At 35.3% G+C, this 26,870-nt stretch overlaps 3 protein-coding genes across 3 annotated transcripts; 1 reads left to right on the top strand and 2 right to left on the bottom strand.

The window, feature by feature from the left end:
* Positions 1 to 137: 137 nt before the first annotated feature.
* Positions 138 to 9,780, bottom strand: LOC110872343 (nuclear pore complex protein NUP96-like). Its single transcript, XM_035979131.1, has 7 exons — positions 9,621 to 9,780; positions 9,380 to 9,521; positions 5,736 to 8,243; positions 4,178 to 4,301; positions 3,004 to 3,149; positions 1,578 to 1,675; positions 138 to 302 (listed from the first exon to the last, which is right to left on the bottom strand). The coding sequence occupies exons 3-7, from the start codon at positions 8,178 to 8,180 to the stop codon at positions 266 to 268; spliced, it is 2,850 nt and encodes a 949-aa protein (XP_035835024.1). The 5' UTR covers positions 8,181 to 8,243; positions 9,380 to 9,521; positions 9,621 to 9,780; the 3' UTR covers positions 138 to 265.
* A 5,410-nt stretch (positions 9,781 to 15,190) lies between these two features.
* Positions 15,191 to 17,351, top strand: LOC110911514 (sodium channel modifier 1-like). The gene is made up of 3 exons (XM_022156143.2): positions 15,191 to 15,408; positions 16,624 to 17,040; positions 17,149 to 17,351. The coding sequence occupies exons 1-3, from the start codon at positions 15,226 to 15,228 to the stop codon at positions 17,203 to 17,205; spliced, it is 657 nt and encodes a 218-aa protein (XP_022011835.1). The 5' UTR covers positions 15,191 to 15,225; the 3' UTR covers positions 17,206 to 17,351.
* Positions 17,352 to 17,687: 336 nt separating this feature from the next.
* LOC110911506 (nuclear pore complex protein NUP96-like) lies at positions 17,688 to 26,614 on the bottom strand. Its single transcript, XM_022156136.2, has 7 exons — positions 26,455 to 26,614; positions 26,214 to 26,355; positions 22,570 to 25,077; positions 21,710 to 21,833; positions 20,554 to 20,699; positions 19,128 to 19,225; positions 17,688 to 17,852 (listed from the first exon to the last, which is right to left on the bottom strand). Exons 3-7 carry the CDS (start codon positions 25,012 to 25,014, stop codon positions 17,816 to 17,818), a joined length of 2,850 nt encoding a protein of 949 aa, XP_022011828.2. The 5' UTR covers positions 25,015 to 25,077; positions 26,214 to 26,355; positions 26,455 to 26,614; the 3' UTR covers positions 17,688 to 17,815.
* Positions 26,615 to 26,870: the final 256 nt, after the last annotated feature.

Here is a 26,870-nt window from a genome sequence, read left to right as displayed (position 1 = left end):
ATATCATACAATCTTAACGTATTACATATTTACATGTGACATAGCTCATACATAGAAAACATAATGGGTATAAAGGAAAATCTGACACGTATAATCAAATGGTATTAATTAGAGCTTTTTTTTTTTTAAAAAAAAGAAACCATAATTTGACACTACTTGGTTCGGAATAAAATTTACAAAATGTATACAAAATAGGCACGGATACATATGTATTTTTAATGGAAACATAGTTCACAATGTCTAAACCTTTTTGTATTATAAAGAATCAAATCAATGAAACTTGATGGTGATAGTTGCTGAAACTGAAAACATCAAATGTTAACAATATATATAACATATAGAAACATCAAAGGCACCAGGTGAACCAAACGTACAAACTAATTATTCCATTCCATTATATCTACAATAACAAAAATCATGACATTCAATAGAACTTTCATTCGATTGGTAAGGTTGGGCGGTCACATGCGCCACTTTTTCTTTCTTTTTTTTTTTTTTTTTTTTAAATTACGATTTTACCACGTTTATATTTATAGTCATGCATGACACTCCCTTTCTGGCCCAACAAATTTACGATTTTTTCCCGTTTTAAAATTACGGTTTTACCATCAGTTCAAAATTATGCTTTTACCCTCACTTAAAAATAAATTTTGCGCTTTTGCTCCCAGCTAAAAATTTTCAATTTTGCCCTCGGTTCAACATTACGATTTTGCCCCGTTTAAATTTACAGTTTTACCATTAGGTTTTTTTCTTATAATAACGATTTTGCCATTTGTTCAAAATTATGTTTTTACCCCATTTAAAAATAAATTTACGCTTTTGCTCCAGCTAAAAATTTCAATTTTGCCCTCGGTTCAAAATTATGATTTTGCGCCGTTTAAATTTACAGTTTTGCCATTAGTTTTTTCCATCACACAGCCAAGTTACGATTTTGCCCTCAACCCCATTGGTCCATTTAATTTACGATTTTATCCCCGAAACAAAATTATGATTTCCCCCTCAGTTCAAAGTTACGTTTTCCCCATCGTTTTAATTTTTGTAGCAAAACTATAAAAGTTTTTTGTTTTAATTGGTTGACTCGATTTAATTTTTTTTTCTGTTTAAAGGAGCTGCATAACACTCGCTCATTAGTCATAAAAAATTACAGTTTTGCCATGAGCTCAAAATTACGGTTTTATCATCGTTTTAGTTTTTTTCCTACAAAAATTATAGTAGTGTTTTTTTAAATGATTGAGAACTATTCGGCCATCGCCCCGCAACGCGGGCGACGGGACATCAACTAGTTGCCTACATAAACAGGATACAAAATTGGGCCAAAGCCCAAGGGAGTACAAAAAGTGAACTTAGAATTGAAACGGAGAAGTGGAGAAGGTTAAGGTTAGAATTTTACAAAGTCTCCTAAAATTAAACCCTAAAGAGTAAATTATGTTTTTGGCTCATTTAGTTATATCACTTTTACTATATTAGCCTAAAATAAGAATCTTTAACATATCTTTCTCATGGTCTCTATAACTAACCATTTTGTAATTTACTGACAAGGGTAAAATAGGAAAATTAGCAATAAATTGTTTCAGCACCTGGCATCAATAGGCAAGCGGCCTTCCCAAAATGCTAAAGATCCTTTCAAACGACTAAAAAACTTTCTGCATGCGTCATTCTTGTCCTGGAGAGACACCTGCGAGAGTAAAACGGTAAACATACATAAACATAGTGATAATGTGTGTAGGGCCAATGCATACAATCTTCTAAATCTCTTTATTAAATACATTTTAATTCACTTTTCCACGAAAATGTTTTCTTTCACTATATGTACAATTTACATACTTTCAGTTTTAGACCATCATATGTGACCTAAAGCAGATAATAGCAGTGATGTGGCAAACCACATCATAAAAAACGTCACTGTTTTTACCTGCTACAGAAGGTTACTTAGATGCATCAATAAAAAAAGAGTTAAATGCCATTTTAGTCCCTGTGGTTTAGGCCATTTTGCCAGTTTAGTCCAAAGGTTTCATTCTTCACCTGTGGGTCCAAAAAGGTTTCACTGTTGCAATTTTAGTCCACTGGGTTAACTGCATCCATTTTTTCTGTTAACGAGAAGGGCAATTCGGTCATTTTATATATAATTCTGTTAGCTAGAAGAACAATTCGGCCATTAAAATTGACCGAAATGCCCTTCTCGTTAACAGAAAAAAAGGATGAAGTTAACCCAGTGGACTAAAATGGCAACAGTGAAACCTTTTTGGACCCATAGGCGAAAAATAAAACCTTTGGACTAAACTGGCAAAATAGCTTAAACCACAGGGACTAAAATGGCATTTAACTCATAAAAAATAGAAGTATGTTACAAACAATGAAATAAAAATAATATCTTATATACAATAACAAAAGGGTGAAAGTCACATTTTTGTGTAATGGAATTAACTGAATAATATAGTTAGGACTGCAAACGTTCAGCGGGACAGTTCATGAACTGTTCGGCGGGAAGTTCGTTTGTGTTCGTTCATTTATGTTCGTTTGTGTTCGATAGTTCATTAGTGTTTTTAATTTTTAATTTTATTTATATACTTCAAAATTCTGACAAATAAAATATTTAATAAGTATCAGTGTATTATTCGGTTCATGAACGCTTGTTTGTGTTAGTTTGTTTTCATGAAAAATTAGTTAATGTTCGTTTGTGCTCATGAACGTTCGTTTGCGTACGTTGCCTAAATTTAACAAATGGGCACAAATGAACACAAACACCTTCATTTCCTTAACGAACAAACACAAACATAAGATCTCATTCGGTTAGTGTTCATGAAGAGTTTGTGAACACATATATTTCCTTAACAAACGAACATGAACAAGATCTTGTTCGTGTTCGTGTTCGTTCAATTTGCTTGCAGCCCTAAATAATGTTGTTAGTCAAGCTTATTGTCCTAAAACTGCATTTACTAACAGCAGGTATATGATCGGGGAAAAACGTTTTTGAATTAATAACCGGCCATGTGAGTTGCATACCAGTTCAGTCATCGAATCATCTTCCTTCAAAGAGCTTTTAAGTGAATAAAAAGTTATAAAAATTCCAGCTCCCAAGTCCCAGTTTTCGATCTCGGATTTATGGTCTTCCATAGAGGTTGCCAGCCTCAATATCTCTGATTGTTTGCCTGAGCCATGAAGAAAGTTAGACAACAGTTAACATTAATCTTTCAAATATCTAATGGTATCGTACTCAATTTTACATCATGAAAACAAAATGAAGTTATTATTAAATCCTAGAGGTGGCATAGTCGGTCGGGCAGGTAGAGTGATGAATCAAAACAGGTTTGGCTTAAGACGGGTGATTTTTTTTGTACAAGTCGAAACAGAAAGGGGTGGATTGGTTGACAACTTGACATGACCGTGCTTTAGAAATAAAACATAACACGAACGAACCAATTCACAAGTAAATGGGTGAAAATTGCCACCTCTACCAAATATATGTGTTATGTCAATTGTTATAGAAGATATAAATCCAAATTCTATTACACCATGATGCTAGGGCTGTCCAAAAAGCTCGTGGCACGGAGCTCGCTTGGATTTAGCTCGGAAAAAGCTTTGCTCGATGTGGCTCGGTTTGAAACTGAGCCTAACCAGCTCGGCTCGGTTAAAAAGTGAGCCTAGCTCAGTTTGGCTCGGATTATTTTACCTTTAATATATTTTATTTTTATATACATATAATATATTATAAAAAAAATGGTTATTACTAGCGTGTGTAGTTGGATATCTATGACATATTTGGGGGTTGAGAATGATGCTAATGAACTTTCATTGTATTTTGTCGAAATTTGAAACTTATTTTGTATTTGGTTGAACTTGATTTTGGCTTGTTGAACTTATTTTGGATATGTTTTTGAACTATTAAATGATACTTTAGAGTTTAGACTATTGAGTTTTGAAAGCTATGTAATAATTTTACAAACAAAAATCGAGTCTACCCAATCCGAGCCGAGCCAACTTGAGCTTTTAGATTTTCAGCTCGGTTTTAAATCCGAGCCGAGCCGACTCAGTTTATAATTGGTGGTCTATGACATTCAAGTTCTAAACGAAAAGATATATCCATTTTGTTTTAAAGATCAGGAGAAAAGATTTAAATTTTAGATACATATTTACAACAAACTACATCCAGAAAAGTCGATAGCTGATAGGCCCTTACCTGACATGAAAAGAGAATGTGCAACGGAAGTTATGAAGGTTGAATGTGCTTTTTGCCAAAAACCACATCCAAGATAGTGTTCAAGAGCCTTGAAAGAATTTCCATTATAAGCATGATATACTGCCTGCAAAATTTAAACAAGTTATAAGACAACCTCATACAAGAAACAGATTTCAAGGATAAGGCATATGGAAATATTTGATAACAAAAGACCGTTAAAATTATTGTTTAATGCATCCATTATCCAATTTCTAATTTTTGTTGGGATTTGAACAAGTTTGTTATTCTAACAAGTAACAACCACCCTTTCATATAACTGACTTCTGACGGGTCAAATGGGTCAAACATCACTCAAATATTATTTGTGATGCATGCATGATATAACCTCTTTAATGTCATTTTGCAAAATAAAAAAAAAAAAAAATTTAACTACGCAGTTAAAGCGGTAAAAAATCGGATATCGGTCAAGGACCGACATTTGAGGTATAGGTTATTGCGTTGGGATATCAGTGGGTAATTGGTATTTTTTATATCAAGCAAAATTAATATATATATATATATATAGGGAGGGGCTCATGCGAGAACTCCATTTATTGTGAGAACCGCGAGAACCAATGTGAACACAACCTAAAATAGCTAAAAAAACCTAACCCCCACCCCCCAAAAACCTAACCCCCCCCCCCCCCCCAAAGCTAAAATGCTAAAAACTAAACCCCCAAAAAATTCTTAAAAAATCTAAATTTTTTTTTAATATTTTTTATGCTCAAATCGCTACTTTTAGTGGCAAAAAAAAAAAATAATTTTTTTTTTTGGCTTCGAAAAGTAGCGATTTTTATATAAAAAATATTTAAAAAAAAAATTGTGTGATTTTTAGCTATTTTTGGTTGTGTTCACATTGGTTCTCGCGGTTCTCGCAATAAGAGGTGGTTCTCGCATGATCTTCTCCCTATATATATATATATATATATATATATATATATATATAGCAATTTAACACTAACAATTCAGTATACTCTCCTACCATTAACAAATTAACCTTTTGCAACTTGCAAAATGCTAATAACCGTAGCAAGTAGGAACTGATAAAGACTTAATATTTAACACTAACAATTAATAACTTAAAACACTAATAGCAGCAATAGGAAGAAAGACGAATGGTAGAACTAAGAAGAAAGGTACTGACATCGGGAAAATCGGTGATATATCGGTCAATATCGCTGATAATATTGGAACCGATATTTTACATGGGGACCGATAACCGATATATATCGGTGATATATCACCGACTTGCATAAACAAATTAACAATATAGTTTCTATAGTAATAATTAAGACACCGTATAGTTAAACGAATAGATATTTGGAAAAAAATTTCCGCAATCCCAACCCGGCACATACCAAAACTCACATGAGTTGACCCATTTTCCCAAACTCATCCATTTTACCACCTTTAACTACTAGTAATAGCAAAAAAAACTGAACATTATCACAGTAAAGTGTTAGATTAACGCTTTGACAATTATATCAACTAGAATCTGATTCAAATTGATAAAACTCACCAAGGCCTCATGCAACCAAGCCGAAGGAACTCCCAAATCCACAATAAACTGTCGTTGGTTTTCTTGAGCACTCCATGTTTCACAATACTGAAACAAGATTTCCCGAATGACACTAGCTTGCAGATACGGATAATCATCACGATGTGACATGTGGAGCACAACATAGAGAGCCCAATGACAGTGTCCTAGGTTTAACAACTGTGAAACAAATCCCATATCAAGAACATGAAGATCATCACAACTAAACGTTCCAACCGCTTCCAACACTGCACGCTGATGCCATATCATATGATGATCAAGCGGATCGTGAGTTGAAGCAAACGCACTAAACATAGTCTTCAACATGTGAATATTAGTAACGTCTCTCCCTTCGTTACTATGAAGAATCATTAAATAATACGCAAGATCGAAACGGTTACCAGGACTCCAACTTATTTTATCCATTACCAGTTTTTCATCTATGTAGACAGGAACCGGATACGGGGCCCGCCCATCTTCTAGAAGGTGTTGATAGGTTTGAAATATAGAAGTCAAATCGGAAGCAGGTTGAAGATGATACCACATCAGCAATCCTAAAAACCGTTTCCAGTCGATATCCATTTCACCTAATGCCCCGTGGATATTACCTGCAAGCAACTCGAAAAGCCTTATCCTGTCATTCTCAATAAAACCGAAATCTAGACTGTTGGTTTTCCAAAGGTCGAGTTGTCGATCAATGTCCATACGGTTAACGGTGGACCCACCAGCTTGGGTTAACAGACAAGCGAGTCGTACATCTCCCCTAGATGCCGACAATTCAACGGCTGCATCGATTTGCCGGCCAGTTAAAAGTAAAAACAACTGTTGTAAATCTTTTGAATCGTTTAACGAACTTATTTCGTCTTGTACACGGTGACAAACACTTTCTTGTAACAAAACACTGAACTCTGCTCTTCGAATCAACGGGAGTGCTGCCACGTCAGCTTCTATAGAACTTTCTTTTGAGGAAAAAAGAACATTTATAAGTTCCCAAACAAAAACTTGGTGCATTAACATCACACGAGCAGAAGAAGATAATCCTGGTACTTCTAACTGCTTTTCGATAATCCCAATATATTGGCGGCATACATGCGATAAATCCAAACGGTTAAACACAAGCTTTCGAGCCTTTAACTTATATGAATCAACTATGAATTCATTCGTTTCAAAATTAATTTCTTTATGGTAACTTAACGGAGAATCGAAGCATAAACCAATAAGTTCTTCACGTATTTTGTTGTTTTCATCTCTGACGACATTATCGGTTGCAACTTTTTCTAAACTTATTGTAGAAGAAAGATGTGGACTCTTATTACTGTCACCAACGGAACCACAGTGAATAAGAAGGTTGTTTGGACCCCATGCTATACCGAACGACCTACCCATCAACAATCCAGCATCAACTATGTTCTTCGAATAGCTTTTTGTTACTGGTGTTTCCTTAATTTCCAGTTTAAACCCTTGAACTTTTGTTATTGTCAAAGGAACCCCTTTGTTTTGTTGAGAGAGTAAAATAGACCCATTATCGCTTGAAGCAAAACTACCAGGATTGTACTCGAGTAAAGCTAGTGGGGTCTTCCGAATTGTTAACGGGCTGGATCTTTGCACCGTTTTGCTACCGTGTAACGGTCTATGGTGTGAAAACGTGCCGTTTAAGTTATCTAATTCGGCGTCATCCTCTTCTTCTTCAGGAGAAAACATCATCATCCTCATCTCCTTCATTCTAACAGGATCGAGCCCGAGGTGCGAAGGAAGCGAATGAGAAAGTAAACGAGAATCTGTTAACGGGCTGCCTTCATCAAGATCAGAACCGTCGTTATCGTTCATTGTAACCTGTTCTCGTTCTCTAACATCGACATCAGCATCATCCATCATGACATCATCCTCCTCATCATCACTCAACCCAAATCTGCTAAAATGTTGAACAGAAAACTTCCATTCTTTTCGGATTGTGTCAAAAGAAATGAACTCAGCTCCTTGATTTTCTGCACTTAATTTCAACTTCTCAATTGAGGAATCTTTTTGAAGTATTAAAGTTACTTCGGCAGCTTTGTTAAGCCCCTTACCAACCGACGGTTTGACGGTTTCATCTTCATAAACAACAATCTCGTGCCTTCTGAACTTAACAATCTGGTCTAAATCTAACCATCTGACATCGGTTTCCCCAAAAAACCTAACGTTTCCGTATCCGTACCTACCAACCGTAAAGTTTTGAACCCTAGCACAGTAACCTGGATCTGTGAGTTCCCTCGTGATCAACTGACTCAAACTAGGTTCCATGAAATAATCAGAAGCTTGAAGAGTAGGTAAACACGTGAGTGAACACACTAACGAGCCATTATCACCGTCCGAAATTACTTTTCTTTTCTTAAACTGAGATACAAGATGATTATGATACGAGTCTGAGGAGTCTAAATACACAGCCATTTTCAGTTAATGCGTACTCTGTGGTACTTATTCAGTCAGTGAGATTCTTCAAAAGCACCTAGTCTGATGCACATAAAAGAAGGTATAAGAACAACGATAATTATTTTGACAGAATATCACAACTCACAAGTAAACACAAACACCTGTGATTAAGTAATTAATACACACACAACACGAATAAAGCTACATAGTAAACCTAACTTCTAGAAAATTAACTCAATCCAGCAACACCTGAGAAAATAAAACTAACTTCGGATTGTGCTAAAAGTCAGTACAGTCATGAATTAAGTGCTGTTGCTCAACCTAAATTTCAACTGTCGTAATTACCACATTGAGGTTTGAGGCACTAAGACGGTTAACCCTAGCGCCGTTAAAGAGCACCGTCAAGTAATAATTACCGGCGGCAGAACGGTGGTTAGCATCAAAAAAATAACGAAACCCTAAATTTGCAAACGAATCAAAATATCCGAAAGGATATAAAACTTTGCGGCTATCATATCGGATCTAGTATGAAAAGTTATAAAAATACACAGCCATTTTGAGTTAATGTGTACTCTGTGTAACTTATTCAGTCAGCAAGATTATTCAAAAGCACCGAATCCAATGTAATAGCATTAGAAAGACCATATAAGAACAAAAATAAGATTTTGACAGAATATCACAAGTAAACACAAACACAAGTGATTAACTAATTAACAAAATACACAACACGAAAAAAGCTACACAGTAAACCTAACTTCCAGAATATAACTTCAACCTGTGCTAAAAGTCAGTACAGTCAGGAATTATGTACTATTGCTCAACCTAGATTTCAACTGAGTGTAATTTTACCGTATTGACGCACTACTGAGACGCTGAACCCTAGCGCCTCAAACTATTTAACAAATTTGTGGCTATTGTATTGGATCTAGTATGAAAATGCAAAATTACTTAACAAATACCTAGATTAATTTGTGAAAAAAAACTTGCAGGTATAAAAAAAGCAAGTATAAGAAGAACAATAAAATTATGACAGAATATCACAAATAAAAGCACACACCGGTGATTAATTAATAGATACACAACATGAAAAAAGCTACACAGTAAACCTAACTTCCAGAATATGATACTAACTTCAATTTATGCTAAAAGTTCGGTTCAGTACAGCCAGAAACTAAGTACTATAGCTCAACCTAGAGTTCAACTGAGTGAAATTTTACCGTATTGAAAGAGTATGACGCACTACTGAGACGCTAAACCCTAACGCCGTTGTTAAAAGAGTATCATCGGCGTCAAGTAGCAGCTTCCGGTGGCGGTTAACGGCGGTAGAACCGTCGTTAGCATCAACAGGATAACGAGTACCTAAATTTGCAAACGGACCGTAAAAATTTGAAACTATTAACACCTTTGTGGCTATTGTATCGGATCTAGTATGAAAATGTGAAATTATTCAGCAAATACCTCAACAGATTTGTGAAAAAATTGCAGGTGATGAAAGTTAACAGCTCACAGTAACCGTTGGAGGTGAAGAACAGAAACCCTAGGGGAGGGAGGGAAGACAGTGGTGATGAAAGTTTAGTTTTACTGGATCGGAAATTGGGAAGAGAGGGGGTGCCAGATCTGGACCGTGAGGTTTGGTTTAGGCCCAATGGGCTACGAGCCGGGCTAAGAGTGGTTTGGCCCAGATTGGTGTTGGGGTGTTTGGAATTTGGATGTGTTATTTTTATCCAAACTAGGGGTGTGCAAAAAACCGAATTAACCGAACCAAAACTGAATTAACTGAACCATAACCGAATTAACCGAAAAAACCGAACCAAATAAAAAACCGATGGGTTGGTTAATGATTTTTTTGAAAACCGAAAGTAGCGGGTCGGTTATGGTTATCAATTTTTCCATACCCATCATAACCGAACCGACATGTAATAAATCTTTATAGGATTTAGAACTTTTCACCATATTTTTAATATTTGATGTTTTTGACTGAAGATTTTTAGTACTTTCGGGTTTTTTCATATCATTTTGTGGTTTTGTTTGAATGTTTATTTGAATTTATGGAATGCATCATATCACTTTATTTGAATATTCGAAAATAATTGGTATTAATATTATAGATTATATGTATTATTTAATACTACTAAAATATATAAATATGCAATAACAATTTATTACATGTTAAAAAATAAGCTATTTTTAGCTAAGCTAAATACACGGTTAACCACACATAACCGACCCGCTATAACCATCAAAACCAAATAACCATAATCATCATAACTGATCGGTTATGGTTTTGGTCAAAACCGACCCATGTACACCCCTAATCCAAACTAGTGGGTTAGCCTGCATGATGCGGCAAATGTCACCGTGACTCTTAAGACCGTAATCTAACCTGATTTACCTTAAATGCTGATTATATATGGGTATTATTATAGCTACTAAGGTTTCCAAGGCCGAGTACTCTCCGAGTAGTCGCTACAAGGTATGCTGTCGAGGCGACTTTCTCTAACTCCGCCTAATTACTCGGAATCGATCAAATGCGGTTAAACTTGGCCAAAATCGGATCTATTAGGTCAATTCGGACCAAGTTTGACTTAAAAGATAATAAAACATAATTTATATGACTATCATACTAAATAATAAATATCATTTTCACGTATTTTGTTATAAATATTAGTAAATTTATGTTATTAGACAAATATTTAATTTCCAAAAACTAATTTATTTATAATTTAACATGTCCGAGTACTCTCCGAGTACTCTCCGCATATGCCGAGTACTCTCAACTCCCCGGTCAACCGACTAGGGAGCGCCTAACGACTTTTGCAACCATGGCTACATATTTATAGTAATTATATAGTTAAGTATTTAAATAAGATAGTTCTTAATTCAAGTAGTATTTAGTTATAAAAATTAAATAATATATGTAAATTTAAATCTTAATTTACAGTTTATAAATAAGATAATACTTAATGTAGTAAAGCTTTATTAAATATCAATAACTAGTAGTAAGTACCCCCGCGTTGCGGCGGGGGCGAGCACTAATGTCACACTACTGTCAGTGACCACCGACACTGAAGTTGCGGTGTTAATGCGAAGAAATTAAACCGAAACGTAATATATAGAATAAAATAACTAAGTTGATCTAGGACTCGCACGTTACGATGAACCCGCGTCTATTTTTCCCGTTTGACAGGTTCATCGTAATTTATATCTATATATAATATATATCATTACCACTATACAAACCATAATGCATACATTACAACAACCATTGCATCAATATATTGCAAATTATATTTATACAAGATTTTGGCTAAATTAATTAGATTATTATAAATAATAATAATAATTTACAAATAAAACAACACAACTTTGAATGGATCAAACCGATTGAATATAGTAAGATAATGAAACAATTATTTGATTAGGGTACAACCACTTAAGCATAATTTACAACCATACATGCATACAAAACAAATTGGATTCGATAAGGTAACGAAACCATTATTATTTGATTAAGGTACAAACACCTAAACACAGCTTACAACCTATATTTGATTAAGATACAACCATTTAAGCACAAATTACAACAAGAGATGCACACAAATGTTTCAAATTAATAGTTTATAAATATAAATGGCATAAGACTAAGAACCCATTGAATATATCATCCCATACTATGTTAAATACTATTGTACAACTTTTAAAGCAAACAATACAACTTATGCACAACATTGTTAAAAATTGATAGTATATAAATAAGTGGAGACAAAGTAGGAACTATTGCCATAAACTACTTGTACCATACGCAACAAAATTAATGCTAAACGTCTCAAAGTGAAGAGTTAATTACAACTTTGCCCACATGTTATACTTTATCACGCTGTATGAATATGGATAATATCTTCTAGAAGGGCTTCTGTAGTCCAACCAGAGAATTGAGCTCTTGTGGCTCTATAACGCTTATTTTTTCATTATAAAATTCAGATATGCAGATAATCTTTCCTTAATTCTTTTTTAAGCTCAGGGTTGTTTATTGGTGTAAGGTGGGAAGAAGAATAATCAAATTTTCTTAACAATCTTCATAACCTATTCCTTCAGTGTCTTTTGTTTTATACTAGTTGATGCTCCGCCCGCGTTGCGGGGCGATGGTCGAATAATTAGTGAGTGTTAGTCAGCTCATTGATACGAAAAACAATTAAATCGAGTCATCCAATTAAAACAAAACACTTTTATAGTTTTGATAAAAAAACTAAAACAATGGCAATATTGTAATTTTTAACTAAGAGAAAGTTGTATTTTTTGACTGGGGTAAAATCGAAATTTGGCAAAAGCTAAAGTAATGGCAGTACTGTAAATTTGAACCTAGGGCAAAATTGTATTTTCACAGGGGTAAATTCGTAATTTTTAACTTGGGGTAACAACGTAATATAAATTTGAACTAAGGGCACAATCATAATTTTAAGCTTGAGGCAAAAGCACAATTTTATTTTGAACCGAGGGTAAAATTGTAATTTTGAGTTTGGGGCAAAAATATAATTTTATTTTGAACTGAGGAAAAACCATAATTTTGAATTGAGGGCGAAATCACAATTTTTAAACAGAGAAAATCACATTTTTGAACAGAGGGCAAAATCGTAATTTTTAAGTGCGGGCAAAAACAAAATTTTATTTTGAACTGGGGGGAAAAGGTAATTCTGAGCTGAGGGCAAAACCATAATTTTATTTTGAATAGAAAGAAAAATCATAATTTTGAGCCGGGGACAAAAGCGTAATTTTATTTTGAGCTGTGGGCAAAACCGTAATTTTAAAGAGGGACAAAAACGTGATTTTAGAATGGATATAAAATAAAAAACTGGTTGGTCCAATAGGAGAGTGCCAGGTGAAGTCGTAATTTGAAATGAGGGCAAGATCGTAATTTTGAGATGAGGACAAAAAACGTAATTTTATTTTGAGCTGGGGGCTAAAACGAATATAAAACATTAAACGTGTTGGGCCAACGGGGGAGTGCCAGGCAGCTGCCTGGCACTGTTCCCCCATTTGGTTTTTGTATATGTAGGGAATTTTGAGATGGGGATAAAAAGCGTAATTTTATTTTGAGCTAGGGGCTAAAACGTAATTTCAAAATGAATATAAAACATTAAACGTATTGGTCCAATGAGGGAGTGCCAGGCAGCTGCCTGGCACTATTCCTTATTTGGTTTTTGTGCTGTCTGGCACTATTCTCCCATTAGGTTTTTGTATGTGTAGGGAATTATGCGATGATTTCTTCACAATCCAACGGGCCTGCTTTCTTCTTGGGCTCATTGAACGGATTGTTTGATTGGGCCATGGTAGGCTAAACTGATTCATAACAGGCCAGCTCAAACGAAAAGAAAAAGTTACAGTAAAACCCTAAAGTGGTTTCCCACTTTAGTCAAATAAATGTAACTTTTTATCTGGATCCTGAGATTTTATATTTATTTTAATTTTCATCCAATTGTCAAACTATGTTAGAATTTTCTGTTAACTTATCCTTTTTTTATCGTTTCCCATATTTAAATAAAATATATTATGATATAAAGTAACGATTATACCCTTCATTTAAATGAGGAAACCGACAAAGAAAAAAGAAGTTAACAGAAAATTCTAACCTGGTTTACCACCCGGATGAAAATAACAACAAAAATAAAACCTAATAGGCTCAGATAAAAAAATCATTTTTTAGACTGAAGTGGGAAAAGTAGCTTAATTTTTTTTGAACGGCCAACAGAATCAATTCCGAGCACTCTCGGGGCACCCACCGGACCAAACGGAGTAATCTGAGAGTAACCCGAGTCCACCACCAATTCCGGGAAAAACCCGATAAACACCCGCCTGTAGTAGAGGTGTACAAATCGGTTAATTTGGAAAACCGGTTACGGTTAATAACCGGTCCAGTTATTTTCAGCCAAAAAAAAAACCGGTTTTTTATTAACCGGTTACGGTTAATAACCGGTTTTTAGTGGATAAAATTGTAACCGGTCCTAACCGGTTGTAACCGGTTGTAACCGGTTTTTAAAAAAACCGGTTTATCTGTCAATTAATAACCGGGATGTTTGAAACCGGTTAAAAAAACCGGTTAACAAAAACCGGAAAAAAAACCGGAAAAAAAACCGGTCTGCAGAAACTTAACAGCAAGTTTTTTTTTCCTTTTTTCAGCTAATTGGGCTGTTTTTTTCAGCTAAATGCAGATTTTTTTATAAAAAAAATTAACAATAAACTTATAAAAAGTTAAACACATAATAATATCATTAGTTTTGGAACAAACGGTTACATAACAATGAAATACGAACGATAAACATAACAAACGAAATGCGTAAACTTAAACTATTAATCCGCAAGAACGTCCACTAATATATATATATTTTTTTAGTGGAACTACAATACTAAAATATATCTTGAGAAGCGTCGTTTAATCTTCTTCGGCCGAACCCGAACTCGAACTATTGCGTAGGAATTCATCTAATTCGGCTTCTTCGTCGGTCATGAGGGACTTTTTTAGAGATTTTGAAGGTTATCAAGTGTTGTGAATGAACCTAAACACCCACCACCCTTTTATACTAACTTTGAGATGATTTTTGGTCAAAAAAAAACAAAAAAAACGGCTCTATTTTGGTTGTAACGGTCATATGACCGTTTGTTAATGCTGGGCGAAAAAAACCGGTTTTAACCGGTTATTTTAACCGGTTTTTTTTAAACGTTATCAGTTAACCGGTTTATTAACCGGTTTTTAAAAAAAATCGATTTTTAAACCGGTTTTTTCCAAACCGGTTTTATAACCGAACCGGCAAACAAAAACTGAAACTGGTTTATAACCGGTCTAACCGGTTGTAACCGAACCGGTTAAAAAAAAAACCGGTTTTTAGAAAAACCGGTTCCGGTTTTTTTTCCGGTTTCGATCGCGTAATCAGTTTTTTTGTACACCTCTAGCCTGTAGACATGATGGTGAAACTACCGGTAAAACCCGTTATTTATGAACATATTTTAGCATTTTACTCAAAAGGTTATTTATTTATGTGGATCCAACGTAGATGGATAGAAAAGATCAATGAGCGTGTTTGGGGGAGACAGTTGGGGAAGAGAAGCTCACTATCGGAAGAGAAGAGTGGATGACCTCCTGTTGGACGCCGCCGGCGATCAGTCTTCCTCCTACAGGAAGCTTTCTAGCGGCAAATATGCTTGTCTCCTTTGCCCTCATACTCCCGTCTTTGATACTCCTGTAATCCTTTCCGTATGTTCTCTGTTCCCCTCACTCTTCATTCAAATTAACTACTACCTCTTTCTTTATGCTCTGTGTAATCTAGATATGTACACTTCCACTACACCTATACTAGCTTGATGAAATTTTGTTCATGTGGATTTGGGCCTTCTTCCTTACGTTAGGCTTAGCAATGTGTAAACCCTAATTTTTTATGTTATTTTTAAGTTGTTTAATAATCGATAAGATTGTGGACTATTCCATGTTCCTGATTAAATTGCCATAATAAGTTTTTACAAATCAGCCTTCTAATAAACCAAATTAACCATAATCTCTTCATCCTTTTGGTTGGTTTTAGATAGGGTTGTCCAAAAAGATCATGGCTCGGAAAGCTCTCTCTATATGGCTTGGTTAGAAAGTGAGCCAAGATCGGCCCGGCTCGTAATGAGCCAGATTAGCTCGGTTTGGCTCGCTTGGTGGCTCGGCTCGGCTTAGCTTGGATTATTTTACTTGTAATATATTTTATATTTCTATACGTTATTATAATATGGGGTTAGATTCATTAGTGAACAACTCCCTTGATTGTGAACACTAGTGAACTAATCTTAGCCCTTGATTATCAATACACAAATGTATACACAAGTGTAAATCAATGGCCAGGATTTGATGATGAAAATACACTAATGTATTTTACGATTTGATGATGTAAATCAATGGTTAGGATTTGCTCACTCAGTTCACAAATACACCAGTGTTCACTCTAGAACCCCACCCTTATAATATATTACAAAAACTTATTATTATTTACATGTATGTAGGAGTGTAATTTGGTATTTATGGCATATTTGAAGGTTGATTACCATGCTAATGAACTAATATTGTATTTCGTTGAAATTCAAAACTTATTTTTTGTTGTTGAACTTGATTTTGGCTTGTAATGTATTAGGTTGCACTTATTTTGAAACGTTGTTTTGAACTCTTGAATAATATTTTAGACTACTGAATTTTAAGAGCTATGTATTAGTTTTCCTTTTTAAAATCGAGCCAAACCAAGCCGAGCCTGAGCTTAGATTTTCAGCTCGGTTTCAAATCCGATCCGAGCCGAGCCTGAGCTTGGCCTGGCTCGGCTCAGCTCATGAACAATCCTAGAATTTTACATGTCATCCTTCTTCGTACACTACATTTGACCAATTTTGGCGAACATGTACATGTAGCGCTGCCTCAAGTCTTTGAAAAATGAATTTGCAGATGCATATGAAATCAAGACGCCATCTTGCTGCAGAAAGTAGGTTCAAACAAAACGAAGAAGAAAGACAAAATGAGATGAATAAGCGAATAGCGTTGTCGCTAGAATCTACTTCCACGAGCAAAACTGGTAACACACCTACAAAGCAGGCAAACTTAGCTAGCAAACCATTGACTGAAAAAACTCGAAAGGCCACTTTTGATCTACTTCACCGTAGTCATCCTGAACAAGGTACTACAGTTAACAGCGATTCTCAATGCCCGATCCCTGAGAATTCGAGCTTTGGTCCAACGGAGGCAACTGGTAATAATGTTGATCGACTGTCACTGGATTATCGAGAGTGTAGGGAAAGAGAACTCAAGTTTATAGAAGCGGGTTGGAAGCGCGACTGCCATGGAGGGTGGTTCAGAGATGAAAATGTAAAAAAAAAAAAAAAAAAATTATCTATTCCCCTCAAAATGGTTATTTATGATTTTGAGTTAGATTCCTAAAATATTTTCCTTATTGTAATTACAACTTGTGTGCAGGTTGAATTTGATTCTGATGAAGAAGATCCAAATGAGTATCTTGCAAATGGAAAATGAGTAATTGTTAAACAGGTGGTTTGATAAACTATATCTTGCAAGTTACTTCTAAACAAAATGATGAAAATTTATGGATTTGTGTAATTTTTTTCGACTTTTTACAATATATTCTTTAAAATTTGGTGAATTCTCTATGTTGTTTTTAATACGGTCTAACCCTGGTTTAAAACTTATAAGACCCGTGCATGTTGCGACGCGGGTACATCGCAAAGATCGACTGAATTAGTCTAAGCATTATGTGATGCGTTAACCATATGAAAACGCGTATTTAGACGCATTCGATTGAACTTAATGTAACCTATATAAGCATTGTGATTGGATCAAAACGCAAAGTAAATCAAATTTATATCATACAATCTTAACGTATTACATATTTACATGTGACATAGCTCATACATAGAAAACATAATGGGTATAAAGGAAAATCTGACACGTATAATCAAATGGTATTAATTAGAGCTTTTTTTTTTTTAAAAAAAAGAAACCATAATTTGACACTACTTGGTTCGGAATAAAATTTACAAAATGTATACAAAATAGGCACGGATACATATGTATTTTTAATGGAAACATAGTTCACAATGTCTAAACCTTTTTGTATTATAAAGAATCAAATCAATGAAACTTGATGGTGATAGTTGCTGAAACTGAAAACATCAAATGTTAACAATATATATAACATATAGAAACATCAAAGGCACCAGGTGAACCAAACGTACAAACTAATTATTCCATTCCATTATATCTACAATAACAAAAATCATGACATTCAATAGAACTTTCATTCGATTGGTAAGGTTGGGCGGTCACATGCGCCACTTTTTCTTTCTTTTTTTTTTTTTTTTTTTTAAATTACGATTTTACCACGTTTATATTTATAGTCATGCATGACACTCCCTTTCTGGCCCAACAAATTTACGATTTTTTCCCGTTTTAAAATTACGGTTTTACCATCAGTTCAAAATTATGCTTTTACCCTCACTTAAAAATAAATTTTGCGCTTTTGCTCCCAGCTAAAAATTTTCAATTTTGCCCTCGGTTCAACATTACGATTTTGCCCCGTTTAAATTTACAGTTTTACCATTAGGTTTTTTTCTTATAATAACGATTTTGCCATTTGTTCAAAATTATGTTTTTACCCCATTTAAAAATAAATTTACGCTTTTGCTCCAGCTAAAAATTTCAATTTTGCCCTCGGTTCAAAATTATGATTTTGCGCCGTTTAAATTTACAGTTTTGCCATTAGTTTTTTCCATCACACAGCCAAGTTACGATTTTGCCCTCAACCCCATTGGTCCATTTAATTTACGATTTTATCCCCGAAACAAAATTATGATTTCCCCCTCAGTTCAAAGTTACGTTTTCCCCATCGTTTTAATTTTTGTAGCAAAACTATAAAAGTTTTTTGTTTTAATTGGTTGACTCGATTTAATTTTTTTTTCTGTTTAAAGGAGCTGCATAACACTCGCTCATTAGTCATAAAAAATTACAGTTTTGCCATGAGCTCAAAATTACGGTTTTATCATCGTTTTAGTTTTTTTCCTACAAAAATTATAGTAGTGTTTTTTTAAATGATTGAGAACTATTCGGCCATCGCCCCGCAACGCGGGCGACGGGACATCAACTAGTTGCCTACATAAACAGGATACAAAATTGGGCCAAAGCCCAAGGGAGTACAAAAAGTGAACTTAGAATTGAAACGGAGAAGTGGAGAAGGTTAAGGTTAGAATTTTACAAAGTCTCCTAAAATTAAACCCTAAAGAGTAAATTATGTTTTTGGCTCATTTAGTTATATCACTTTTACTATATTAGCCTAAAATAAGAATCTTTAACATATCTTTCTCATGGTCTCTATAACTAACCATTTTGTAATTTACTGACAAGGGTAAAATAGGAAAATTAGCAATAAATTGTTTCAGCACCTGGCATCAATAGGCAAGCGGCCTTCCCAAAATGCTAAAGATCCTTTCAAACGACTAAAAAACTTTCTGCATGCGTCATTCTTGTCCTGGAGAGACACCTGCGAGAGTAAAACGGTAAACATACATAAACATAGTGATAATGTGTGTAGGGCCAATGCATACAATCTTCTAAATCTCTTTATTAAATACATTTTAATTCACTTTTCCACGAAAATGTTTTCTTTCACTATATGTACAATTTACATACTTTCAGTTTTAGACCATCATATGTGACCTAAAGCAGATAATAGCAGTGATGTGGCAAACCACATCATAAAAAACGTCACTGTTTTTACCTGCTACAGAAGGTTACTTAGATGCATCAATAAAAAAAGAGTTAAATGCCATTTTAGTCCCTGTGGTTTAGGCCATTTTGCCAGTTTAGTCCAAAGGTTTCATTCTTCACCTGTGGGTCCAAAAAGGTTTCACTGTTGCAATTTTAGTCCACTGGGTTAACTGCATCCATTTTTTCTGTTAACGAGAAGGGCAATTCGGTCATTTTATATATAATTCTGTTAGCTAGAAGAACAATTCGGCCATTAAAATTGACCGAAATGCCCTTCTCGTTAACAGAAAAAAAGGATGAAGTTAACCCAGTGGACTAAAATGGCAACAGTGAAACCTTTTTGGACCCATAGGCGAAAAATAAAACCTTTGGACTAAACTGGCAAAATAGCTTAAACCACAGGGACTAAAATGGCATTTAACTCATAAAAAATAGAAGTATGTTACAAACAATGAAATAAAAATAATATCTTATATACAATAACAAAAGGGTGAAAGTCACATTTTTGTGTAATGGAATTAACTGAATAATATAGTTAGGACTGCAAACGTTCAGCGGGACAGTTCATGAACTGTTCGGCGGGAAGTTCGTTTGTGTTCGTTCATTTATGTTCGTTTGTGTTCGATAGTTCATTAGTGTTTTTAATTTTTAATTTTATTTATATACTTCAAAATTCTGACAAATAAAATATTTAATAAGTATCAGTGTATTATTCGGTTCATGAACGCTTGTTTGTGTTAGTTTGTTTTCATGAAAAATTAGTTAATGTTCGTTTGTGCTCATGAACGTTCGTTTGCGTACGTTGCCTAAATTTAACAAATGGGCACAAATGAACACAAACACCTTCATTTCCTTAACGAACAAACACAAACATAAGATCTCATTCGGTTAGTGTTCATGAAGAGTTTGTGAACACATATATTTCCTTAACAAACGAACATGAACAAGATCTTGTTCGTGTTCGTGTTCGTTCAATTTGCTTGCAGCCCTAAATAATGTTGTTAGTCAAGCTTATTGTCCTAAAACTGCATTTACTAACAGCAGGTATATGATCGGGGAAAAACGTTTTTGAATTAATAACCGGCCATGTGAGTTGCATACCAGTTCAGTCATCGAATCATCTTCCTTCAAAGAGCTTTTAAGTGAATAAAAAGTTATAAAAATTCCAGCTCCCAAGTCCCAGTTTTCGATCTCGGATTTATGGTCTTCCATAGAGGTTGCCAGCCTCAATATCTCTGATTGTTTGCCTGAGCCATGAAGAAAGTTAGACAACAGTTAACATTAATCTTTCAAATATCTAATGGTATCGTACTCAATTTTACATCATGAAAACAAAATGAAGTTATTATTAAATCCTAGAGGTGGCATAGTCGGTCGGGCAGGTAGAGTGATGAATCAAAACAGGTTTGGCTTAAGACGGGTGATTTTTTTTGTACAAGTCGAAACAGAAAGGGGTGGATTGGTTGACAACTTGACATGACCGTGCTTTAGAAATAAAACATAACACGAACGAACCAATTCACAAGTAAATGGGTGAAAATTGCCACCTCTACCAAATATATGTGTTATGTCAATTGTTATAGAAGATATAAATCCAAATTCTATTACACCATGATGCTAGGGCTGTCCAAAAAGCTCGTGGCACGGAGCTCGCTTGGATTTAGCTCGGAAAAAGCTTTGCTCGATGTGGCTCGGTTTGAAACTGAGCCTAACCAGCTCGGCTCGGTTAAAAAGTGAGCCTAGCTCAGTTTGGCTCGGATTATTTTACCTTTAATATATTTTATTTTTATATACATATAATATATTATAAAAAAAAATGGTTATTACTAGCGTGTGTAGTTGGATATCTATGACATATTTGGGGGTTGAGAATGATGCTAATGAACTTTCATTGTATTTTGTCGGAATTTGAAACTTATTTTGTATTTGGTTGAACTTGATTTTGGCTTGTTGAACTTATTTTGGATATGTATTTGAACTATTAAATGATACTTTAGAGTTTAGACTATTGAGTTTTGAAAGCTATGTAATAATTTTACAAACAAAAATCGAGTCTACCCAATCCGAGCCGAGCCAACTTGAGCTTTTAGACTTTCAGCTCGGTTTTAAATCCGAGCCGAGCCGACTCAGTTTATAATTGGTGGTCTATGACATTCAAGTTCTAAACGAAAAGATATATCCATTTTGTTTTAAAGATCAGGAAAAAAGATTTAAATTTTAGATACATATTTACAACTACATCCAGGAAAGTCGATACCTGACATGAAAAGAGAATGTGCAACGGAAGTTATGAAGGTTGAATGTGCTTTTTGCCAAAAACCACATCCAAGATAGTGTTCAAGAGCCTTGAAAGAATTTCCACTATAAGCATGATATACCGCCTGCAAAATTTAAACAAGTTATAAGACAACCTCATACAGGAAACAGATTTCAAGGATAAGGCATACAGAAATATTTGATAACAAAAGACCGTTCAAATTATTGTTTAATGCATCCATTATCCAGTTTCTAATTTTTGTTGGGATTTGAACAAGTTTGTTAACAACCATCCCTTTCATATAACTGACTTCTGACGGGTCAAATGGGTCAAACATCACCCAAATGATGCATGCATGATATAACCTCTTTAATGTCGTTTTGCAAAATAAAAAAAAAAATTAAGACTTAAAACACTAATAGCACTAAGCAGCAATAAGAAGAAAGACGAATGGTAGAACTAAGAAGAAAGGTACTGATATCGGGAAAATCGGTGATATATCGGTCAATATCGCTGATAATATCGGAACCAATATTTTACATGGGGACCGATAACCGATATATATCGGTGATATATCACCGATTTGCATAAACAAATTAACAATATAGTTTCTACAGTAATAATTAAGTCACCATATAGTTAAACGAATAGATATTTGGACAAAAAATTCCACAATCCCACCCCGGCACATACCAAAACTCACATGAGTTGACCCATTTTCCCAAACTCATCCATTTTACCACCTTTAACTACTAGTAAAGCAAAAAAAAAAAAAAACTGAACACTATCACAGTAAAGTGTTAGATTAACGGTTTGACAATTTTATCAACTAGAATCTGCTTCAAATAGATAAAACTCACCAAGGCCTCATGCAACCAAGCCGAAGGAACTCCCAAATCCACAATAAACTGTCGTTGGTTTTCTTGAGCACTCCATGTTTCACAATACTGAAACAAGATTTCCCGAATGACACTAGCTTGCAGATACGGATAATCATCACGATGTGACATGTGGAGCACAACATAGATAGCCCAATGACAGTGTCCTAGGTTTAACAACTGTGAAACAAATCCCATATCAAGAACATGAAGATCATCACAACTAAACGTTCCAACCGCTTCCAACACTGCACGCTGATGCCATATCATATGATGATCAAGCGGATCGTGAGTTGAAGCAAACGCACTAAACATAGTCTTCAACATGTGAATATTAGTAACGTCTCTCCCTTCGTTACTATGAAGAATCATTAAATAATACGCAAGATCGAAACGGTTACCAGGACTCCAACTTATTTTATCCATTACCAGTTTTTCATCTATGTAGACAGGAACCGGATACGGGGCCCGCCCATCTTCTAGAAGGTGTTGATAGGTTTGAAATATAGAAGTCAAATCGGAAGCAGGTTGAAGATGATACCACATCAGCAATCCTAAAAACCGTTTCCAGTCGATATCCATTTCACCTAATGCCCCGTGGATATTACCTGCAAGCAACTCGAAAAGCCTTATCCTGTCATTCTCAATAAAACCGAAATCTAGACTGTTGGTTTTCCAAAGGTCGAGTTGTCGATCAATGTCCATACGGTTAACGGTGGACCCACCAGCTTGGGTTAACAGACAAGCGAGTCGTACATCTCCCCTAGATGCCGACAATTCAACGGCTGCATCGATTTGCCGGCCAGTTAAAAGTAAAAACAACTGTTGTAAATCTTTTGAATCGTTTAACGAACTTATTTCGTCTTGTACACGGTGACAAACACTTTCTTGTAACAAAACACTGAACTCTGCTCTTCGAATCAACGGGAGTGCTGCCACGTCAGCTTCTATAGAACTTTCTTTTGAGGAAAAAAGAACATTTATAAGTTCCCAAACAAAAACTTGGTGCATTAACATCACACGAGCAGAAGAAGATAATCCTGGTACTTCTAACTGCTTTTCGATAATCCCAATATATTGGCGGCATACATGCGATAAATCCAAACGGTTAAACACAAGCTTTCGAGCCTTTAACTTATATGAATCAACTATGAATTCATTCGTTTCAAAATTAATTTCTTTATGGTAACTTAACGGAGAATCGAAGCATAAACCAATAAGTTCTTCACGTATTTTGTTGTTTTCATCTCTGACGACATTATCGGTTGCAACTTTTTCTAAACTTATTGTAGAAGAAAGATGTGGACTCTTATTACTGTCACCAACGGAACCACAGTGAATAAGAAGGTTGTTTGGACCCCATGCTATACCGAACGACCTACCCATCAACAATCCAGCATCAACTATGTTCTTCGAATAGCTTTTTGTTACTGGTGTTTCCTTAATTTCCAGTTTAAACCCTTGAACTTTTGTTATTGTCAAAGGAACCCCTTTGTTTTGTTGAGAGAGTAAAATAGACCCATTATCGCTTGAAGCAAAACTACCAGGATTGTACTCGAGTAAAGCTAGTGGGGTCTTCCGAATTGTTAACGGGCTGGATCTTTGCACCGTTTTGCTACCGTGTAACGGTCTATGGTGTGAAAACGTGCCGTTTAAGTTATCTAATTCGGCGTCATCCTCTTCTTCTTCAGGAGAAAACATCATCATCCTCATCTCCTTCATTCTAACAGGATCGAGCCCGAGGTGCGAAGGAAGCGAATGAGAAAGTAAACGAGAATCTGTTAACGGGCTGCCTTCATCAAGATCAGAACCGTCGTTATCGTTCATTGTAACCTGTTCTCGTTCTCTAACATCGACATCAGCATCATCCATCATGACATCATCCTCCTCATCATCACTCAACCCAAATCTGCTAAAATGTTGAACAGAAAACTTCCATTCTTTTCGGATTGTGTCAAAAGAAATGAACTCAGCTCCTTGATTTTCTGCACTTAATTTCAACTTCTCAATTGAGGAATCTTTTTGAAGTATTAAAGTTACTTCGGCAGCTTTGTTAAGCCCCTTACCAACCGACGGTTTGACGGTTTCATCTTCATAAACAACAATCTCGTGCCTTCTGAACTTAACAATCTGGTCTAAATCTAACCATCTGACATCGGTTTCCCCAAAAAACCTAACGTTTCCGTATCCGTACCTACCAACCGTAAAGTTTTGAACCCTAGCACAGTAACCTGGATCTGTGAGTTCCCTCGTGATCAACTGACTCAAACTAGGTTCCATGAAATAATCAGAAGCTTGAAGAGTAGGTAAACACGTGAGTGAACACACTAACGAGCCATTATCACCGTCCGAAATTACTTTTCTTTTCTTAAACTGAGATACAAGATGATTATGATACGAGTCTGAGGAGTCTAAATACACAGCCATTTTCAGTTAATGCGTACTCTGTGGTACTTATTCAGTCAGTGAGATTCTTCAAAAGCACCTAGTCTGATGCACATAAAAGAAGGTATAAGAACAACGATAATTATTTTGACAGAATATCACAACTCACAAGTAAACACAAACACCTGTGATTAAGTAATTAATACACACACAACACGAATAAAGCTACATAGTAAACCTAACTTCTAGAAAATTAACTCAATCCAGCAACACCTGAGAAAATAAAACTAACTTCGGATTGTGCTAAAAGTCAGTACAGTCATGAATTAAGTGCTGTTGCTCAACCTAAATTTCAACTGTCGTAATTACCACATTGAGGTTTGAGGCACTAAGACGGTTAACCCTAGCGCCGTTAAAGAGCACCGTCAAGTAATAATTACCGGCGGCAGAACGGTGGTTAGCATCAAAAAAATAACGAAACCCTAAATTTGCAAACGAATCAAAATATCCGAAAGGATATAAAACTTTGCGGCTATCATATCGGATCTAGTATGAAAAGTTATAAAAATACACAGCCATTTTGAGTTAATGTGTACTCTGTGTAACTTATTCAGTCAGCAAGATTATTCAAAAGCACCGAATCCAATGTAATAGCATTAGAAAGACCATATAAGAACAAAAATAAGATTTTGACAGAATATCACAAGTAAACACAAACACAAGTGATTAACTAATTAACAAAATACACAACACGAAAAAAGCTACACAGTAAACCTAACTTCCAGAATATAACTTCAACCTGTGCTAAAAGTCAGTACAGTCAGGAATTATGTACTATTGCTCAACCTAGATTTCAACTGAGTGTAATTTTACCGTATTGACGCACTACTGAGACGCTGAACCCTAGCGCCTCAAACTATTTAACAAATTTGTGGCTATTGTATTGGATCTAGTATGAAAATGCAAAATTACTTAACAAATACCTAGATTAATTTGTGAAAAAAAACTTGCAGGTATAAAAAAAGCAAGTATAAGAAGAACAATAAAATTATGACAGAATATCACAAATAAAAGCACACACCGGTGATTAATTAATAGATACACAACATGAAAAAAGCTACACAGTAAACCTAACTTCCAGAATATGATACTAACTTCAATTTATGCTAAAAGTTCGGTTCAGTACAGCCAGAAACTAAGTACTATAGCTCAACCTAGAGTTCAACTGAGTGAAATTTTACCGTATTGAAAGAGTATGACGCACTACTGAGACGCTAAACCCTAACGCCGTTGTTAAAAGAGTATCATCGGCGTCAAGTAGCAGCTTCCGGTGGCGGTTAACGGCGGTAGAACCGTCGTTAGCATCAACAGGATAACGAGTACCTAAATTTGCAAACGGACCGTAAAAATTTGAAACTATTAACACCTTTGTGGCTATTGTATCGGATCTAGTATGAAAATGTGAAATTATTCAGCAAATACCTCAACAGATTTGTGAAAAAATTGCAGGTGATGAAAGTTAACAGCTCACAGTAACCGTTGGAGGTGAAGAACAGAAACCCTAGGGGAGGGAGGGAAGACAGTGGTGATGAAAGTTTAGTTTTACTGGATCGGAAATTGGGAAGAGAGGGGGTGCCAGATCTGGACCGTGAGGTTTGGTTTAGGCCCAATGGGCTACGAGCCGGGCTAAGAGTGGTTTGGCCCAGATTGGTGTTGGGGTGTTTGGAATTTGGATGTGTTATTTTTATCCAAACTAGGGGTGTGCAAAAAACCGAATTAACCGAACCAAAACTGAATTAACTGAACCATAACCGAATTAACCGAAAAAACCGAACCAAATAAAAAACCGATGGGTTGGTTAATGATTTTTTTGAAAACCGAAAGTAGCGGGTCGGTTA

Source organism: Helianthus annuus, chromosome 2 (assembly GCF_002127325.2).
Source record: "Helianthus annuus cultivar XRQ/B chromosome 2, HanXRQr2.0-SUNRISE, whole genome shotgun sequence".
Taxonomy (NCBI): Eukaryota; Viridiplantae; Streptophyta; class Magnoliopsida; order Asterales; family Asteraceae; genus Helianthus; species Helianthus annuus.
The sequence above is the reverse complement of the archived record's forward strand: the minus strand, read 5'-3'. Positions and strand labels throughout refer to the sequence as shown.

Excerpts from the sequence above, each read along its gene's own strand:
- LOC110911514 (XM_022156143.2), top strand. The coding sequence starts at position 15,226 with ATGAGCGTGTTTGGGGGAGACAGTTGGGGAAGAGAAGCTCACTATCGG. Across the intron at positions 15,409-16,623 it reads ATACTCCTGTAATCCTTTCC|ATGCATATGAAATCAAGACG; the intron begins GTATGTTCTCTG and ends ATGAATTTGCAG. Across the intron at positions 17,041-17,148 it reads GGTGGTTCAGAGATGAAAAT|GTTGAATTTGATTCTGATGA; the intron begins GTAAAAAAAAAA and ends ACTTGTGTGCAG.
- LOC110911506 (XM_022156136.2), bottom strand. The coding sequence starts at position 25,014 with ATGGCTGTGTATTTAGACTCCTCAGACTCGTATCATAATCATCTTGTA. Across the intron at positions 19,226-20,553 it reads ATGATTCGATGACTGAACTG|GTGTCTCTCCAGGACAAGAA; the intron begins GTATGCAACTCA and ends TTACTCTCGCAG. Across the intron at positions 17,853-19,127 it reads CGCTTGCCTATTGATGCCAG|TTTCAGCAACTATCACCATC; the intron begins GTGCTGAAACAA and ends TGATGTTTTCAG.
- LOC110872343 (XM_035979131.1), bottom strand. The coding sequence starts at position 8,180 with ATGGCTGTGTATTTAGACTCCTCAGACTCGTATCATAATCATCTTGTA. Across the intron at positions 4,302-5,735 it reads CTTGGTTGCATGAGGCCTTG|GCAGTATATCATGCTTATAA; the intron begins GTGAGTTTTATC and ends TAAATTTTGCAG. Across the intron at positions 303-1,577 it reads CGCTTGCCTATTGATGCCAG|TTTCAGCAACTATCACCATC; the intron begins GTGCTGAAACAA and ends TGATGTTTTCAG.